The 20,103-nt window shown below is 44.2% G+C and overlaps 1 protein-coding gene across 1 annotated transcript; it reads right to left on the reverse strand.

The window, feature by feature from the left end:
- Positions 1-18,630: 18,630 nt before the first annotated feature.
- LOC124694701 (hydroquinone glucosyltransferase-like) lies at positions 18,631-20,103 on the reverse strand. The gene has a single exon (XM_047227656.1). It carries the CDS (start codon positions 20,101-20,103, stop codon positions 18,631-18,633), a length of 1,473 nt encoding a protein of 490 aa, XP_047083612.1.

Below are 20,103 nucleotides of genomic sequence, written 5' to 3' on the forward strand. Positions count from 1 at the left end.
GCTGGCTCCCCCTTCTGGCTTCCTTCGTCATCTGGAAAAATAGGATTTTTGGTAAAATTTCCTTCCACAGTTGATCTTCCGAAATATTGCATCTCGACGGTGCTTTTTCCGAGCGAGAATCCCGCCTCCGGTGTGCGATCTCCAAATAATCATGAAACATGCAAAATAGATGAAATAACATAAGTATTGTGTCCCAATATGAAATATATCAATGAATAACGACAAATTATGATATAAAATAGTGATGCAAATTGGACGTATCAACCCCCCCAAGCTTAGACTTCGCTTGTCCCCAAGCGAAACTGAACTTGGTAAACAGGACCACATGTTTATGGAGTGAAGAGTCGATAAATAAAATACGGACAAGAAGCATCATATTCATTCACACAAGACATTATAGTAAACAACTTCCTCATATAACTTAATCTTGAAACAAGTATAAGGTAATCACAAATAAAGGTGCATAAGAAATCATAATTGGTGATGGCAAACTTTGTTCTTGGTCAGAGAACAGTTAACAGATTATACTTTATCTATTGAGTAGCGCTCTCATATTAAAGCTTATGGTAAACTTGCATACTCAATCATATTAATCATTGATGACTTTCAAAGCTATATTCATTCAGGTACAACTTGTACTAAACAAGAAAGAGTAAAGACATGATGAAGCAAATCACAATATAATAGTTTGATCACAACAACTCAAATTCTTGCTTGAGATGGAGGGAAATAGGTTTACTGACTCAACATAAAGTAAAAGACAGGCCCTTCGCAGAGGGAAGCAGTGATTAAATCATGTGCTAGAGCTTTTCAGTTTTGAAATCATATAAAGAGAATAAAAGTAAAGTTTTGAGAGGTGTTTGTCGTTGTCAACGACTGGTAGCGGGTACTCTAACCCCCTTGCCAAACAGACCTCCAAAGAGCGGGCTCCCATGAAGGACGTTATCTCTACCGAGCAAGGTAGATCATCCCTCTTCTCTTTTGTTTACACATGTATTTTAGTTTATTTAAGGATGACACTCCCCCCAACCTTTGCTTACACAAGCCATGGCTAACCGAATCCTCGGGTGCATTCCAACAATCTCATACCATGGAGGAGTGTCTATTGCAAAATTAAGTTGCTTACTGATGAATCAGAGCAAAACATGTGAAGAGGGTTATTAATGAAAGTTGATTAATTGGGGCTGGGAACCCCGTTGCCAGCTCTTATTGCAAAATTATAGGATAAGTGGATGAAGCCACTAGTCCATTAGTGGAGGCTGCCTAACAAGACTGAAAGATTAAACACCACATACTTCCTCATGAGCTATAAAACATTGACACAAATAAGAAGTAATAAGTTTTGAATTGTTTAAAGGTAGCACATGAAGTATTTACTTGGAATGGCAGAAAATACCATGCAGTAAGTAGATATGATGGACACAAATGGCATAGTTTTGGGTTCAGGTTTGGATGCACGAGAAGTATTCCCTCTCAGTACAGGTCTTTGGCTAGCAAGGTTAATTAGCAAGCATAGGAGTTTGAGGGAAACAAACAAATATACATGTGATAGAAACAATCATGCATCTTACTTGTAAGCATAAACAGTTTTAACTTTAGAATACTAAGCTAAGAACTGATAAGAAAGATAATAATATCTTCTACATGTATTTCCTCTATTCCTCTTGAACTCAAAGTGTTGTTACTATTGACCATTGCTAAGTTTGCCAAAACCAAATAGATTTACTCAATGCTCCCAAAGCGGTACCAATACTAAAATCAAGACCAATCATATAGTAGAAATTGCAAACTAAAATAAGGTGTGCAATATGTAAATGATAAGACTTCTCATTAATTCCATAATGATAACTCACACCAAGGGGTACATAGACAAACTAAAGGAGAGATACTTCCACACTGCAACCCATCTCATACGATAACTTCCCTACTCATGATATGACACTACTTGATAGTAAAAAGTAAAAGGTAGTGATAATGTGATACCGCGGCCCTCCCCCAAGCTTGGAACAAACCAAGGGGATGCCAATACCGATGATGAATTACTCCTTTGGCGATGGTGATGATGAATTCCCATCTTCAGACTTCCAAGATAGAGGTTCTCCGTCAACAAATGACATCTTGGTCTCGGGAATCCTGAAACTAGCAGCACGGCTTATGTGTTTAAACCTGTTTTCATACTCACAGTTCTGATTATGAACGTCATAGAGTTGAGCTTGGAGTTTGTTGGTGGTGTCGTGAAGTGAGAGGATGTCGCCCCATAGCTTTGCGGTTTCCTTCTCGTGTTCAGCAATGAGTTCAGACACAATCTTGTGAAAGATATCCACTTCACGCTCGGCCATCTTCTTGTAATTGAAGACCTCTTGTTCTAGCTTCTCCATCATGTCTTCCAAGCTTCCTTCTCCCTTGGGGCCCTGAACATCTTTGATCTGCAGTTTTCCCTCGACGAGCATCAACTCCTTTGGGTGCATCCTCAGCTCCTCCATGTACAAGTTGCCAACATCCTTGCAGGGGCTGTCCTTCGGAGTTCCCGACGAAGACATGATGGCTCTAGATCCGAAACAAATCCTGGTAGAAACAACTTGAAACAAAACACGTCGAGAAAACGATATACGGACCTCCATGGATCCGGGGGATTTTATAATAAAAAATTTCGGAACAAACGGAAAGTACCAGGTCGAACCAGAGTCGGAAAGGGGTGACGAGGCGGTGCCACCATAGGGCGGCGCGGGCCCAGGCCAGGCCGCGCCGGCCTGTGGTGGCACGCCCTCGTGCGTCTTTTCCACTCCGTTTCGATCTCGTAATTTTTCATATTTTCCAAAAATAGCAAAAATATTGTTCGGAAAGTAAATTGCGAACTTTCATTACCGAGCATCGTTACCTATTCAAAGTCGAGTTACGGCGGATTGTCAATTTGTCCTTTGATGAAAGCCTCCGGTGTTTCCACTTGAATAATATCAACATCAACATTATAAGAATCACTCGAGATATAATGCTTGAGTCTTTGTCCATTCACCACTTGCGTAGCATTGCCTTGGAGAGAGCTAATTTTAATTGCTCCTGAACGATACACCTCCTCAACAACATATGGTCCTTCCCATTTCGAGAGTAATTTCCCGCAAAGAATCCGAGACGAGATCGATACAATAGGACTTTATCCCCAATATTAAACTCTCTTTTGATGATCCTTCTATCATGCCATTTTTTAACTTTTTCTTTAAAGAGTTTAGCATTTTCATAAGCTTCACTTCTCCATTCATCTAGAGAACTTAATTGTAGCAACCTCTTATTACCGGCAAGTTTAGGATCTTTATTTAATTCTCTAACAACCCGATAAGCTTTGTGTTCTAGTTCTAAAGGTAAATGACAAGCTTTTCCGTAAACCATTTTATAAGGTGACATTCCCATGGGGTTTTTATAAGCAGTTCTATAAGCCCATAGTGCGTCCTTCAATTTACTAGCCCAATTCTTTCTAGATTTATTAACGGTCTTTCCCAAAATAGATTTAATCTACCTATTTGATAATTCTACTTGACCACTACTTTGAGGGTGATAAGCGGAAGCAATTCTATGATTAATACCATACCTAGCAAGAGTTTTTCTAAAAGCTCCATGAATAAAATGAGACCCTCCATCAGTCATAATATATCTAGGTACTCCAAATCTAGGAAAAATAATATCTAAAAGCATTTTTAAAGAGGTCTCACCATCAGCACTTTTTGTAGGTATGGCTTCCACCCATTTAGTAACATAATCAACAGCAACAAGTATATGAGTGTTACCTTTCGAAGAGGGAAAAGGTCCCATGAAGTCAAATCCCCAACAATCGAACGGTTCAATAACAAGAGTATAATTCATAGGCATTTCATTGCGTCTGGAGATATTACCAACCCTTTGACATTCATCACAAGATAAAATAAACTTCCTTGCATCTTTGAAGAGAGTTGGCCAATAAAAACCTGATTGTAGAACCTTTTGCGCGGTTCTATCTCCGGCGTGATGTCCTCCATAAGCACTACCATGACATTTACTCAATATCTCTTGTTGTTCATATTCGAGAACACACCTTCGCAGAATACCATCCACTCCTTCTTTATATAAGTGTGGGCCATCCCAGAAATAATGCCTCAAGTCATAAAAGAATTTCCTCCTCTGCTGAGCTGAAAAGGTTGGAGGCAAGTACTTGGAAACAATAAAGTTAGCATAATCAGCATACCAAGGACTGTCTCGCGAGCTCACCTTTATTACAGCCAATTGTTCATTTGGAAAACTATCATTAACAGGAACAGGATCATAAGCAATATTTTCCAATCTAGACAAATTATCAGCAACAGGATTATCGGCACCTTTCCTATCTACAATATGTAAATCAAATTCTTGCAAAAGAAGTACCCATCTAATAAGCCTCGGCTTAGCATCTTTCTTTGTCATAAGGTATCTAATTGCAGCATGATCGGTATGAATAGTAACTTTTGAATCAACAATATAAGATCTAAACTTGTCACAAGCAAAGACTACGACTAATAATTCTTTTTCGGTTGTAGCATAATTTCTTTGAGCAAGCATCAAGAGTTTTACTAGCATAATGAATAACATTTAATTTTTTATCTACTCGCTGTCCAAGAACAGCGCCTACAGACAAAATCACTAGCATCACACATAATTTCAAAAGGTAAATTCCAATCAGGAGGTTCAACTATAGGAGCGAGTTGTTAAGGCTTTCTTTAGAGTTTCAAAAGCTTCCTTACAATCATCATCAAAAACAAAAGGTACATCTTTTTGAAGAAGATTAGTAAGAGGCTTTGAAATCTTGGAGAAATCTTTAATAAATATCCTATAAAACCCAGCATGACCAAGAGCACTACGAATACCTTTAACATCCCTCGGATAGGGCATCTTCTCAATGGCTTCAACTTTAGCTCTATCAACCTCAATACCTCTCTCAGAAATTTTATGTCCCAATACAATTCCTTCATTAACCATAAAGTGGCATTTCTCCCAATTAAGAACAAGGTTAGTTTCTTCACATCTCTGCAAAACTTTATCAAGGTTTCGCAAGCAACTATCAAAAGAATTCCCATAGACGGAAAAATCATCCATTAATACTTCCACAATACTCTCACAAAAGCCATGAAAAATAGCAGACATGCATCTTTGAAAAGTAGCAGGAGCATTACATAAACCAAAAGGCATACGCCTATAAGCATAAGTTCCATAGGGACAAGTAAAAGTGGTTTTCTCTTGATCTTTGGTTTTAACAGCAATTTGCGAAAACCCAGAATAACCATCAAGAAAGCAAAAATGAGTATTTTTAGACAATCTTTCTAGCATTTGATCAATAAAATGGTAAAGGGTAATGATCTTTTTTAGTAACCTTATTAACTTTTCGATAATCAATGCACATTCTATACCCTACAACTACTCTTTGAGGTATGAGCTCATCATTATCATTAGGCACAACAGTCATCCCTCCTTTCTTAGGAACGCAATGCACAGGACTAACCCATCTACTATCAGCAATAGGATATATAATACCAGCTTCAAGAAGTCGTAATACCTCATTTCTTACCACATCCTTCATCTTGGGAATTAGACGACGCCGAGGTTCAACAACAGGCTTCGCATCATCTTCCATATTAATGGCGTGTTGGCAAATAGAGGGAGAAATCCCCTTCAAGTCATCAACAGTATAGCCAATAGCACCTCGGTGTTTCTTCAATATTTGCAATAATCTTTCTTCTTCAAATTCTGTAAGCTTAGAACTAATAATAACATGATATATTTTCTTATCATCAATATGAGCATATTTAAGATTATCAGACAAAGGCTTTAAATCAAAAACAGGATCTTCCTTTGGTGGCGGTGTTGTACCCAAATCTTCCACCAGTAAATCATGCTTGAGAATAGGTTGGCGAAGAAAATCTCCTCAAGCTCATCTCTTTCTTTCCTAAAAACTTCACTCTCGCTATTCTCCAAATGTTGCTGCAAAGGATTATTAGGAACAAGAACAATAGATGCACACTTGCTCCATTTTAAAATCATTACTAGGCAAATCAGCTTTATAAGGAGTTTTGGTAAATTTGGAGAAGTTAAACTCATAAGATTCACCAGCAAATTTAGTCAAAATTTTATCTTTCTTGCAATCTATAATAGCTCCACAAGTATTTAGAAAAGGTCTACCAAAAATGATAGGACAATAATCACTAGCAGCAGAACCAAGTACCAAAAAGTCGACAGGATATTTAATCTTACCACATAGAACTTCCACATCTCGAACAATACCAATTGGAGAAATAGTTTCTCTATTAGCCAGCTGAATAACCACATCAATATCTTCAAGTTCACAAGAATCAATTTCGTGCATAATCTCCGTGTAAAGCTCATAAGGTATAGCACTAACACTTGCACCAATATCACATAAACCATAATAGCAATGATCACCAATTCTAACAGATAGCATAGGAACACTAGCTTGTTTGGGTTTATTAGGATGTGAAACAATATTAGAAGCATCTTCACGAGAAAATAATATGACCATCCTCCACATTTTCAGTCACAAGATCTTTAACTATTGCAACAGCGAGTTCAACTTTTATTTGTTCTTCAGGTTCTATAGGTTTCTTTTCACTTTTATGAACCACACTATTTATAACGAAGTACTCTTTCATTTTAGCGAGAAAAGGAGTTTTTTCAATATAAGCTTCAAGAATAACACGATCAGCAGTTTCAACTACAACACACTTATTAATAGATGAATCAATTTTATCTTTATACGGTTCATGATACTTATCAAAATTCTTCTTAGGCAATTCATAGTGAGAGGCAAAAGCTTTAAAAAGATTTGCAGCAACTTGAGAATCAAGACCATATGTAGCACTCATATTACGAAATTTATCAGTATCCATAAAAGCTTCAATGCATTTATAATCATAAATTATACCTTATTCTCTATCCTTGTCGTTCTCCCAACCTTCAGTATTTTCTTGGATCCGATCAAGAAGGTCCCTTTTAAACTCTTCTTTGTTGCGTGTAAATGATCCAGAACAAGAAGTATCCAGCAAGGTCTTGTCTTGAAAAGAAAGTCTTGCATAGAAATTATCAATAATAACATTACCGGGAAGCTCATGAATGGGGCATTTGAGCATTAAAGACTTCAATCTCCCCCAAGCTTGGGCAATACTCTCTCCATCATGAGGCCAGAAATTATATATGCGGTTCCGATCTTTGTGAATTTCACTTGGAGGATAAAATTTGGAATAAAATAAAGGCACAATGTCCTCCCAATCAAGAGAATCACCATTCTTCAACAATCTATACCAATGCGCCGCTTTACCGGACATCGATATAGAGAATAGTTTCTTTCTAACTTCATTCATAGCAATACTCTGCACATTTGAATAACCCGCATAATTCATGCAAAAACAAGTAAATGATCACCAGGATGGACAGTTCCATCCCCTTCATAGCGGTTATCCATAACATGTTCAATAATTTTCGTAGGTATTTTATATGGTATTACTTCCTCACTGGCGCCTCATCCACTACCGTTGCAGTAGTAGTAGATTTCCCAAATAGAAATTGAAGAGAAGATCTCTCCATAATGACTTATAGCAACGAAAGCGAAATAAAATCAGCACAAACGAGTAAAGGTTTTCCTTACCAATTCCACTTACCAATAGCGCTTCACTCCCGGCAACGGCGCCGAGAAAATAGTCTTGATGACCCACAAGTATAGGGGGTGTATCGCAGTATCTTCGATAAGTAAGAATGTCGATCCCAACGAGGAGCGAAGGTGTTGACAAGCGGTTTCGATGAAGGATTCACTCGTAAATGCTCACGGACAAGTATTCGGGGGGTTTTGATGTAACAGATGAATAAAGTACGAGTAAATAAAGTGCGAGAGTAACAATTGCAGCGAGTGGCCCAATCCTTTTTAGCACAAAGGACAAGCCGGTTTGTTTACTTATAATAACCAAACGTTCTCGAGGACACACGGGATTTTAGTCTAGTGCTTTCGCTACATACGGCTAATTAATCTTCATTGTTTTGATAAGTGTTGTGTGGGTGAACCTATGCTAATGTACCGCCCTTCCTAGGACTAATACATACTTGTGATTATACCCCTTGCAAGCATCCGCAACTACAAGAAAGTAATTAAGATAAATCTAACCACAGCCTTAAACTGCGAGATCCTGCGATCCCTCCCTGCATCGATATACCGACGGGGGTTTAGGTTTCGTCACTCCGGCAACCCCGCAATTGGCAAACGAGTACAAGATGCATTCCCCTAGGCCCATAAATGGTGAAGTGTCGTGTAGTCGACGTTCACACGACACCACTAGAAGAATAACACCACAACTTAAATATCATAACATTGAATATTACTCAACCATAATTCACTACTAACATTTAGACTTCACCCATGTCCTCAAGAACTAAACGAACTACTCACGAGACGTCATATGGAACATGATCAGAGATGATATGATGATGAATAACAATCTGAACATAAACCTTGGTTCAATGGTTTCACTCAATAGCATCAATAACAAGTAGAAATCAATACCGGGAGAGTTTCCCCTATCAAACAATCAAGATCAAACCCAAATTGCTACAGCGGTGACGATGTCCAGCGGTGGAGATGGCGGTGATGATGGTGGATATGATGATGATGGTGATGGAGATGATGTCCAGCTCGATGACGGTGACGATGGCGTCGATTTCCCCTCCGAGAGGAATTTCCCCGGCGGATTCCTGCCCGCCGGAGAGCTCTTTTCTCTCGGGTGTTCTCCGCCCCGCGAGGCGGCTGTAACCCTTCGTGAGGATTCCTCTGTGGCTTAGGTCTTCGGGACGAAGAGTTTCGCGAAGAAAAGGAGACGAAAGGGGCTGAGGGGGCCCCACACCACATGGTGGCGCGACCAGGCCATGGGCCGCGCCGCCCTGTGGTGTGGGCCCACCTTGGGTCCAGATGGCTCCCCCTTCTGGCTTCCTTCGTCATCTGGAAAAATAGGATTTTTGGTAAAATTTCCTTCCACAGTTAATCTTCCGAAATATTGCATCCTGACGGTGCTTTTTCCAATGAGAATCCCTGCCTCCGTGTGCGATCTCCAAATAATCATGAAACATGCAAAATAGATGAAATAACATAAGTATTGTGTCCCAATATGAAATATATCAATGAATAACAGCAAATTATGATATAAAATAGTGATGCAAATTGGACGTATCGAAGATTTAGGTCAGGGAGCTTTAAATAGGCGAAGAGGCGGAGTCGGAAGGGTTACGGAGGGGCCACACGCCAGGGTGGCGCGCCCCCCTCTCTGGCCGCGCCGCCATATTGTGTGGGGGCTCAGGGCCTCCCCTCTGGTCCCTCTCCGGTGTTCTGGAAGCTTCGTGGAATTATAAGGTGTTGGGCGTTGATTTCGTCCAATTCCGAGAATATTTCCTTACTAGGATTTCTGAAACCAAAAACAGCAGAAAACAGGAACTGGCACTTCGGCATCTCTTTAATAGGTTAGTTCCAGAAAACGCATCAAAACGATATAAAGTGTGAACAAAACAAGTAGGTATTGTCATAAAACTAGCATGGAACATAAAAAATTATAGATACATTTGAGACGTATCAGGGTGGCAACTGGTCAACGTGGTGGGTCGACACCAGGTCGCCGGAAGTGCAAGCCGAGACAGCGAATGGAGGGCTACTACATGTTGTACGCCGACTACTTCGCTGACAATCCATTGCATGGTGAGACTGTTTTCAGGCGTCGTTTCAGGATGAGCAGAAAGCTATTTCTGCAAATTGTGTATGTCATCCGAGACTTTGATCGCTACTTCAGATGCAAGGCGGATTGCACCGGCTTGGTTGGATTTTCGTCACCTGCGAAGTGCACAGTGGCTATGAGGATGCTGGCGTATGGAGCTCCCGGTGATGGTGCAAATGACTATCTTTGGATGGCGGAGTCCATCGCCCTTGATTGTTTCTACCGGTTCTGCAGGGCCGTCATAGCAGTGTTCGGGGACTTTTACTTGAGATCACCCACTGTCGAAGACACTCAGAGGATCCTTGCAACAAATGAAGTAGATGTTTTTCAGGGATGCTTGGAAGCATTGACTGTGTGCACTGGAAATGGAAGAACTGTCCGTTTGCGTGGCAGGAAATATACAAGGGTCACAAAAAAGGCTGCACTGTGATACTTGAAGCAGTGGCTACCCATGATCTCTGGATTTGGCACTCTTTCTTTGGTATGCCTGGATCCAACAATGACATCAACGTCCTAAACTGGTCCCCGATCTTTTCCAAGCTTGTTGAGGGTCATGCTCCCCCGGTGAACTATGTGATCAATGGTCGACACTACAACAAAGGATACTACCTTGCAGACGGTATCTATCCAAAGTGGGCAACATTTGTGAAGACTATCTCGAGACCCGGCACCCCCAAACATTGCGAGTTTTTCAAGAAACAAGAAGCTTGCCGAAAAGACGTCGAGCGTGCATTTGGTGTCCTCCTCGCGGAGATTTGTCTGTCGTCCGGTTCCCCGCTATGACTTGGTCCAAAGATCAGATGTGGGAGGTGATGAACTGTTGTGTGTGCTTACACAATATGATTATTGAAAATGAGCGAAGACATCCGGTTCCTCTGGCTGAGCAAGAAGCACCATATGAGAGAGAGGGTCCTCTTGCACAACCTAATCACCAGGTGCCGACATCATGGGCCGCCTTCATTGCTATGCCCCAGGAGATTCGAGAGTCTACAATGCATCAACAGCTCCAAGATGATCTGGTGGAGCACATATGGACACTCTGAGGCAACGCCAACGCCGACGCCAACTAGTCTGTCTTTATTAATTTGTTTCAAAACTTGTGAAATTGTGTGCTTCATTTGTTTCAGCACTTGTGAAACATTGTACTGATTTTCGCCGAATTTGTTTCAGCAATTTTCTGAATCTTGTTTGCCGAACTTGTTAAGTTTTATGTTGAATTTGTTTGAAATATGTCAAATGGCCGAAGTTGGGGGTGTCCTGCCGGGGGGACGGCTGGAACTTCGGCGCTCCCCAGGCCAAATTTTCCTCCAATCCGGAGGAAAATTTCGCCGGATTTTGGCGTGGGGAGCGCCAACGAGTGGAGATGCTCTTATCCATGCCACCTCAAAGGCATATATCCGGATTGAAAATTACACGCGTAGATCAGAAATAGCAAATCAAACTACATAATTAAAAACAGACAACCCTGCCAGATTTTGTTCGCTACATTGACATAGAGGAGATGAAATAGTGGAGCCTAGTGCTACTTTCTAGGTTAATGGCGCCGCCATGGCCGCTACCAAAATACAGCTCACCGGGAAGCTTCGTGCCACGGCGGCGGAGCTGGCAGGAGCTCAATCGATGTCGATCTCGATGTAGCAGGCGTCCAGCGCCGCCTGCTCGCGGAGCCACTCCTCCTTCTCGGCATCGCGTTGGCTCTTATCCTCTAGCATGTTCGTCATAGTACCCAGGGCCGCGTCGAGGACGAAGTCACCGGCCATCAGCGCGGGTGCGGCAAGCTCAAGCTTGGCGGCGAGGGTGGGGATGTCGTCATCCTCTGCGTAGTCGTCGAGGTCGAACCGCAGCTCCTGGATGCAGGTGCTCGAGTTGGACCCCTCGGTGAAGGCGAGGCGACGCGGCGCGTTGGAGCTCGATGCCTCGCCGCAACTCGAGCGGCGCGGCGGCGGATCTCGGGACCTTGACGCCTCCAGGTCGCGGTAGATACTGGCACTCGCGCCGCGCGAATGCGCGCAGCGGCTTCCTCCCGTGGTGGAGGTAGCGGTACGACCTGTAGATGCGGGCGACATCGGAGGCCTGACGCTGCTACCCGAGCTCCTCGGCGGTAAGCTTGCGCGCGGGGGTGGATCCAGCGCCGCCCACCCTCCCTCTGCCGCGACCTCCTCGACCTCCGCCGGACACCATGGATCTTGCGGGCACGGGAGAAACAAAAGCGGTGGAGAGATTGCTCGCCGGAGAGTGGAGTGGTGGGGCGAATTGCTCGTCGGCGGGAGCAGAAGCGGCGGAGAGATGGATGGGGTTTGACCCCCATCCGTGGCCACCGACCGGGATATATAGCGGCCGACAACGGTTTTGGGCTGCAGCCTGGAAAAAATATCCGGGCCAGACCACCGATGTGGTGTTTGGCCTGTCCAAAAAAAACATCCGGAAACCCTATATTTGCTCAACTTGCTATATGGGAGCCGATATGAGGGATCTGCTAGAGATGCGCTAAGCTTCTCATAAAGAAGAGAGGCAAATCAAACTTTTAAGTGTTGTGCAACTTCTATCAGCTGGACGGTCCTGAGGATGCACAACATAGGTGAAGTAGACGAACAGTAAAGACACATCAAACTAGGAAAAGTTGAATAGAGCATGTCCTGCATATTTTTTGAACTTGTCTTTTTTGTATCTTTCCACTCATATAATATTTTGATTTGCTTTTTTTACAAGTCTCAAAAATAACAAATAGAATGTGGGAGGGGGGGGGGGTAGTTTGTTTTTTTACAGCTATGCAAAATGTCAAGTTCAAAAATTATGTGGTGTGAGAGATAAAATAATGAGAAGTTGTTTGAGAGGGAAGAAAGACCTAGCACGAATCATTGAGAAACATGAAGTGCGAGTATGCTTGCCCCATCTCAGAGCGCTCCACGCATGCCGCATCGCTCGATTTGTTTGGCCGAAGGATTGGCTCCCGATTTATTCGTGTGGCGCTCGGTGGAGCTGACCAATACCGAGGTTACTCTGACCATCCCTCTCTGCAGGTGGAGCCGATTATACTCTGGGCCTGCCCGTCTGTGTCGTTTTGGGTTGAAAATAGGTCCTATTGAGCAGTGTTGGCCTTTGCGTGTAGCTTCTCTGACCGAGACCCAGATCCAGCCTCTCATCCTCGTTCTGGTTTCGTCTTCCTCGAGCCCAGCTGCTGGGATACCAGGCCGCGCCGCCGCACCCGCACGACCTCCTACCCGCTTCTGTTTCGTGCCCCATGGAACGACTTGGTTGAGGTGTGCTGCTTTCTTTTTAGGGATTTCTTTTCCAGTTTTTTGTGTCCTGATTTTGTGCCTCCTTCGCAAGCAGTTGTTCCTCGCACTGACCTAGATCACTGGTCGCTGCTTCAATCGCCCGTGATTCATGTGGTATGATTCTTCCTTACCTTTCTTTGGTCGGTGCTTGTTGTAAATTCTTAGGATGCCTCACGGTTCCGATTTTTTCCCCTTTAGATTGGTCCGTTGAAGAAGGGCGCAGGGCTGCAGATGCCAGGGCGTGAGAGCCGCCGCTGACGGTGGCGAGGAGGAGCACGCCATGGGAGCGGGCACACCCACGCCGGCCGAGCTCCACCCCATCCAGCCCACCCCTCTTCGTCGTGCACGGCTGAACGAGGGCGACTTCATTGATGGTCTGCAATCCCGGCGAGGCGAGAGCCAGCGGTTGCTACGTCGGCATCCTGCACCCTCCTCCCTCACGCTGGTCTTCATCGGTTTGCGACGAAGGGGTGCCATTGCAGCCAACAGGGATGTATTGCCGAGGTACTTGTCCCGCTGTCCTCATCCCCTGTACCTTGGAGAACGGAACCATGTCCTTCTCTTCACTTCCGGCTGCACCTATCCATGTGAGCTAGCTCCTTTCTAATTCTCTTCTTTGTCTCGCAGATTTTTAGACCAACGGGAAGCAGACATCACCAGCTGGTGTTGGTTGGAGAGACACAACGACATGTGCTGCAGCTCGGGGAGTAATCCTGCTCCTGGAAGCTGTTGTGCTGCCTCTTAGCACGACTTCTAGCCTGCACCTTCATCACGTGTAGGTCAGAGTTGAGGGCGATGTGTATAGGTTCTTCATCAGCTACAGATTATTGCAGTGGCTATATTCACTAATTAACGGATGGAGAAAAGCATCTTCACATGCCAGGGTGTCGCCTTGTTGTAGATAACCACCTGGAGTTCATCACTACGAATGTATCGCCTCATACTTTCTATTGACTGTTTTTTCCGCACTAACTTCTGTATACGGCTCATATATTACATGTTAATCTACAAAGGAACTTGCTTTAGAAATTTTGTAGTGAATGATGGAAGAGGTACCAAATGAAATTTAAAGCATTGCTTAAATGATCCAGATAGTTATGCTTTGGGTTAGTTTTTTTTAATAGGAACTTTTTCCCTCTGTACTAATTACGGTTTGCGTTGTTGCCGCTGGAGGCTAGCAAGACGGTTGGTGTCGATGATGAAGAGTGCCTGTTTTGTCTGATTATGGAATGATTTGGACACATATAGAGTATTACCGCCTTTAGCTTGCAAGGTATGTTATCATCTCGTTCCCCATCCGCTTAGCTAAATTTTTGTGCTGAACTAGGAATTTCGGATTAGCTATTTACGGATAGCCAAGAAGGACATGACGCTCTTACAGGACCTCTGATTGGGGGATTCTGTTGTTGTCATTGTCTTGCATCATTCAGAGAAAAGTCAATCCATCTTTAGCATTGTTTGCATGGAAATTTTAATATATAACATGGCAATATGTGAAGTGGAACTTATTAGTCCTCAGAATGCCAGATTTGACTCCATTAACTATGTAGGCTGCGGCAGTTTTTCAAGCTTCGATTATTAGGAGAACAGTGCGATAGGTGTTAATCATACAAAATACTGGTCTACCTTCATCAAGGATACTTAGGAAAATCAAATTTCATGCATTTGTCAGTACAAAGCTCATATAACATTGTCTAATATTCTACTCCCTCTGCTCAGGTAACTCGCAATCAGAGTAACCCGACTTTTGTATTTAACTCCCTTTACACATATAGGAGCCATATTCTAACTGTATGCCATGTGGTACTTTGATTGCCTGCGCCCAGAAGCAAGGCCAGCGCCCAGCCCTTTCCATGCCACGTTGCCCTCTCAAGATTAGCCTTACTAGCACTTCATTTGGTATGCCAAAATGCCCACTTATTGTTAGTCCGATCGTTTTATCTTCTATAAATTAAATCAATATTAACTTCAAAAAATTTAGTGGTGCTTGTATGTTCACAGAGAACCATCGACAAATGGTTTAGTGACAATATTAGATACGGCATTACTGTTCATTGATGAAAAGATTATTGTGGTTTTCAGTTTATGGTGATCTATCGTTTTGGTATATATGTGCTATGCTGGCATCTACTTACAGGGAGGATATTTTCTTAATGTTTTGAGGAAGCAATATCTGAGCTATGACTGGTTGCTTTTTTAAACCTATTTTAACATGCTAATTATTGGATTGTTGATAAATAAACTTTCCATTTATACAGTTATCCTTATCTCTTCATGCTACAAAAAACGAAAGAAATTTGGCTTTTTCTTATCTGAATATGGATTAACCAGGAATCTTGTTTTTCTATGCATAGATTTATGCGCAGCAGCATGTGTTATTTCTATACATAGTGGTTATTGCCTTTACTCACAAGTAACTCTCCTATTTTTTCTCATTTTTTTGGTATTCAGATGTATTAAATAATTTACTCCCATTTTGATGTATTAAAATTTTTACTCTCATTTTAATGTTCTTTGTTTAAATTTGATGGAGAAGTGTTCCAACTCGATGGACATGCATATTTTTTGATAGCCGAAGAACATGCATCTATCTTTACTGAGATGTATAGATTTGGTTACTTGTCAGAAGATCCCTCTGATTCTGTTGTTGATTTCTGTTGTAGGTATCAGTATCATTTTCATACCATGACAATAATTTGCAAGCCCAGCTTAGTTTAGAGTTCAGGCTGCTTCGAGAACTTCTTTGGTGCGTGCATATTTTGTTTATGTAAACTTGTATAAAGCACATGTGCTAGCTTAGTTCAGGTTTTGTCCACCTTTCCAGTGATTTTTTTTTCATGTAAGATTGCTGGTTTATGTAAATAGTTAGGTCGCCATTTGGTATTTTATTGGATAGAGACTTGAATGCAAGTGTATATGCAAGCAGAAGAGAGCAGAACTTGATTAACATGCTAACATGCCGATTGATAGCTTTTTCATTGGGCAGCGATTGGCCTGCCACTGACCGGTAAAGAGGCGCCCCATGGGGCGCCCCAACCACTAGTGATACATCATAGCCAGTGTAGATAGGAGTGCGAGCTGAGCACCTATCCCAAAATCCTCTCCCCACCAAATTACGTACTAAAATAAATTAACACAATAAAAACATGGAGGAGCTTTTTTATTGATTCTTTTTCTATCTATGGTATATGATGATTGGGCTCCTTCTATTATAGGCTAGAAAAAATAAAATGATAAGACCGACTTTATGTTAAACGTGGTGTAAGACTTGGCCCGAAGTGGGCCTCCAATGGTGACCCAAATATCTCAACATAAAGGACGCATGTGAGCGTTTCCGAAAAAATTACACCATCCCATCTCAAAAGAGGACCACAGGTGTCAAACACGTGAACCGCAAAAGTGGTTTGGGGTAAACTAAAAAGTTTTACGGTACAAAACAAACCGCGGCAGATCCAGCCCGCAACCTTAAACCATAAAATATAATATTCAGCCAATATGACATTTTGTTTGTTAAGATATGTGTCAATATGTGTATAAGTAGTGCTACACTTGGCAATTACATTTGTAATTACACGTTTTTTTTTTGACAATCAATACCACATATATTCATAGCAATAAATAGTACATGGTAGAGATACATGAACTGACTCCAACGATTACAAAATAAAGTCTAAAAGATAGTAACAAATCTTCGAGGTATTCAATTTCTTTCTTCTTCCAGAACATAATCTTGTACTCTTGTGAAGGCAGCCAAAGATACATAACGAACCATAGACCTGTTGATACCGACGAAAGTTCTTCCATAATTTTTTGAGCCGCAATGCCAAGACTGCGTGCACGCACGCAACCATTAAAGCAGTCATACAACATCGGCAAGAGTACCAACACCAGTATATCGGGGAATAATAACCAACTAGCTTTGTCGTCGTCGATGGAGAGCCGAGAGTACGAATCACCATTGTCGAGGACGTAGCGGCCGGGACAAAAAGTGCGAGGATAATCCTCCTCGCGGCAACAACGACAAAAGATCCAAAATCGATCCGGCGAAGCAAGATCCGAAGACCCATACCTAGAAAATTGTGATTGTTCAACACCACCATTGACGCCGGAAGAAGATCTCGTCGCCGAACGAAAGGCCGAAGATCACTTATTGCATACGATGCCATCTCCATTGAGGGGAAACCAACAAGAAGGCGGCTACCAAAATCCTAACATAATCTAATGAAAACAATACTTTTATTCAAAACTCCACGCATAGATCGGGTTCCCCACTCCTCCTGACGCCGGCGAAGCCGACCGGAGGAGGGGGAACCAATCTATGGAGGAGGATGAACTGGAGGCGGCTAGGGTTAGGGCGGCGGCTGAGAGGAGAAACCACGGGAGGAAAAGAATAAGCGGGGACACATTTGTAATTACACGTTAGGTTACATGTTGGAGTCAAACTCCTTAACAAAAGCACCGGAAGTAGCCAAAAAAAAATTAGACATAAGCTTTTTCTATACACCGACCAAATCGGCAGTTACGACGCGCAGCACACTCCCGTGCGTCGTATGGGCCAGCCTAGTCGGCCAGTTCTCGGATGCACGGGCAGCCTCGAGCTCGCAAAGTGTACCAACGATGCATGAATTTTGGTTGGAAAAAAAAATCCTGGTGACGTTGCATTACGGTCAGCTCATGGGTTTTCTGGAGACACTAGCGGAAGCAAATAAAAGGAACATGAATAAAATAATGGTACATGGACTTTGGTTTGCACAGTAAAGCAGAAACGCAATGTGTGATGTGCTGAGCTGGCGCAAGGTGCCAAGGTGGAGCATGATCGCCAACAGATAAGTCCGGCTAAGTCAGACACATAAGGGGAGCATCATGCACAGTCTAGCGGATTGACATAGAGGCCTGTCATTATAGAAAAGGATGACGAGGTCGGCGACGATGGCATAGGGGCGTGATGTTGATGGTTGCTGGTTTCTATGGCTTTGTAGATTTGAAGTTTCTGTATCAACTCAGTGGTCTTGTCGCCGACAGTACTATGATGGTACTTGGGATGGAGTGCCAGTAAAGCATGCACCACGGATATAGGTGTTGATCGTTGAACTACGATACCAAATCTCGGTATCGTTTGTTATGATTGTTTGTCGATGGATCGACTTGGCGCATCTTACGTTAACATAAACATATGTTATTTCTACTGGAATTATGTCGCCATCCTTTTTTTTCTAGAAATGAACTAAAACTAATTTGAAACAAAAAAGATAATTAGAATATATGTGAATGATAAATAGAATATCTACCGAAATTGGAAAATTGTGCCAGTGTCTTAGATGTTTGATATTTCGTTGAAATATTTATGAACTTACAGTATTTTCGAACTGAGGTGATATTTGAAATGTGGTACAAATTAAAGTTGTTTCAAAATTATTACAAACCAGAGCCGAAAGAATGGGCGAGGAGCTTTGTGACTTCAACATGGGAGAGGAATGGAATGAGACATAGACCTAACCACGTGTGTTGGTCCTAGATAAGATAATACGCCGGGATACCGGACGAGGTGGCGGGGGCTGTTTGGTGGACGAGGACACCGCTAGATTGCAGTTCCGTCAGTAGTGTCTTTTCGTGTCACACGCACCACACCCCGCCTTCCACTTGGTGGCGACTTCCTGAAGCGCACGGCACGACGAGCCTTCCGGCAACCATGCACTCACTGCCGCTTGCTGCATTTCTCCTGCCCGGCGCCGTGCGTCCCGCCCCCTCTCTCCCTCGATGAGGAGCTCTTTCACGGCGGTCGCGATCTCCTCGCGCCCCACGATGCCATCCTCTCGCGCCGGCGGCCGCAGCGCCATCCCGAGCTTCTCTTCCAAGATCGTCGCATTCATCGTCTGGTCCACGCCCATCGGCAGCGCGACCATCGGCACGCCGGACTGCACGCTCTCCAGCGTCGAGTTCCAGCCGCAATGCGACAAGAAGGCCGCCGTGGCCGGGTGGGATAGCACGCGCACCTGCGGCGTCCACGCCGTGACGGCGAGGCCCCTGCCCGCCGTCCTCTCCAAGAAGCCCTCGGGGAGCAAGGCCAACGGGTCGCCGTCTGCTGCTGCTGGTAACGCCAGGTTTGGCATCCGCACGACCCAGAGGAACCTTTGGCCGCTGCCCTCAAGCCCAGCGGCAACCTCCGTGGTCTGCTCCAGAGACAGCCCTCCTAGAGTGCTGAAGGAGACATAAACCACCGAGCCTATCGGCTGGCGGTCCAGCCACTCTAAGCATAAGCAGTGCCGGTCGTCGACATCGGGTTCTTGTTTTGACGGGCGGATGAGCGGCCCCGTGGCAAACACCGGCGGGAACGTGCCTTGTTCCGCCGCTACCTTGAACGCTTCGACGAGGGCAGGTTCCATCTCGTCGAAGGTGTTGACCAAAAAGCCGTCGGCCAGGAGGTATCGCCGGGAACTCACTAGTAGTCGCTGGAAATCCAGACTGTTGGAGTCACGGAATACGACGGGGAGCTCCGTGCGGTGCAGCGACACGCCCTCGGCAAACTCGACATCCTCTGGGAAATCGCGGTACTCGCCGGGAGGCAGGCCGTTGTGCAGCTCCACGAAGCGTCGCTCGAGAGCAAGCCAGTTGAGGTTGCTAGGGAGAAAGAAGTAGCCCGGAACGTCGAGCTCGCCAGCGACGAGCAGCGCCTCAGAGCAGAAGATATCTGGAACGAACGCCGCGAGCGGCCCGGCGGTGGCGCCGATGCGGCGGAGAAGGTCCCGGAGATTCTGGAGCGAGCGACGGACCAGCTGGGCGAACACCTGGATGATGTCGTGCCACTCGTGCGCGGGGACGTCATCCATATCCACGGCGGGGAGCATGGCGGTGGCGACGGTGGCGGGCGGAATGCAGCTGGCGAAGTCGTGCGCCGGGAGGGGGAAGTTGGCGAAGGTGACCAGCGTGACGGCGAAGCCCTGGTGCTCGACGAGACGCCGCGCAAGCTCTGCCAGCGGAATCTGGTGGCCTGCCGAAGGGCTGGCCAGCAGTACGACGTGCGGCCGCGGCCGTTCCGAGCCCGGTCCTCTGGTGTTGAACGTGTCCAT

The sequence above is a fragment of the Lolium rigidum genome, chromosome 3, assembly GCF_022539505.1.
Source record: "Lolium rigidum isolate FL_2022 chromosome 3, APGP_CSIRO_Lrig_0.1, whole genome shotgun sequence".
NCBI lineage: Eukaryota > Viridiplantae > Streptophyta > Magnoliopsida > Poales > Poaceae > Lolium > Lolium rigidum.

Coding starts and splice junctions, on each gene's coding strand:
- LOC124694701 (XM_047227656.1), bottom strand. CDS start 20,103: ATGGACACGTTCAACACCAGAGGACCGGGCTCGGAACGGCCGCGGCCG.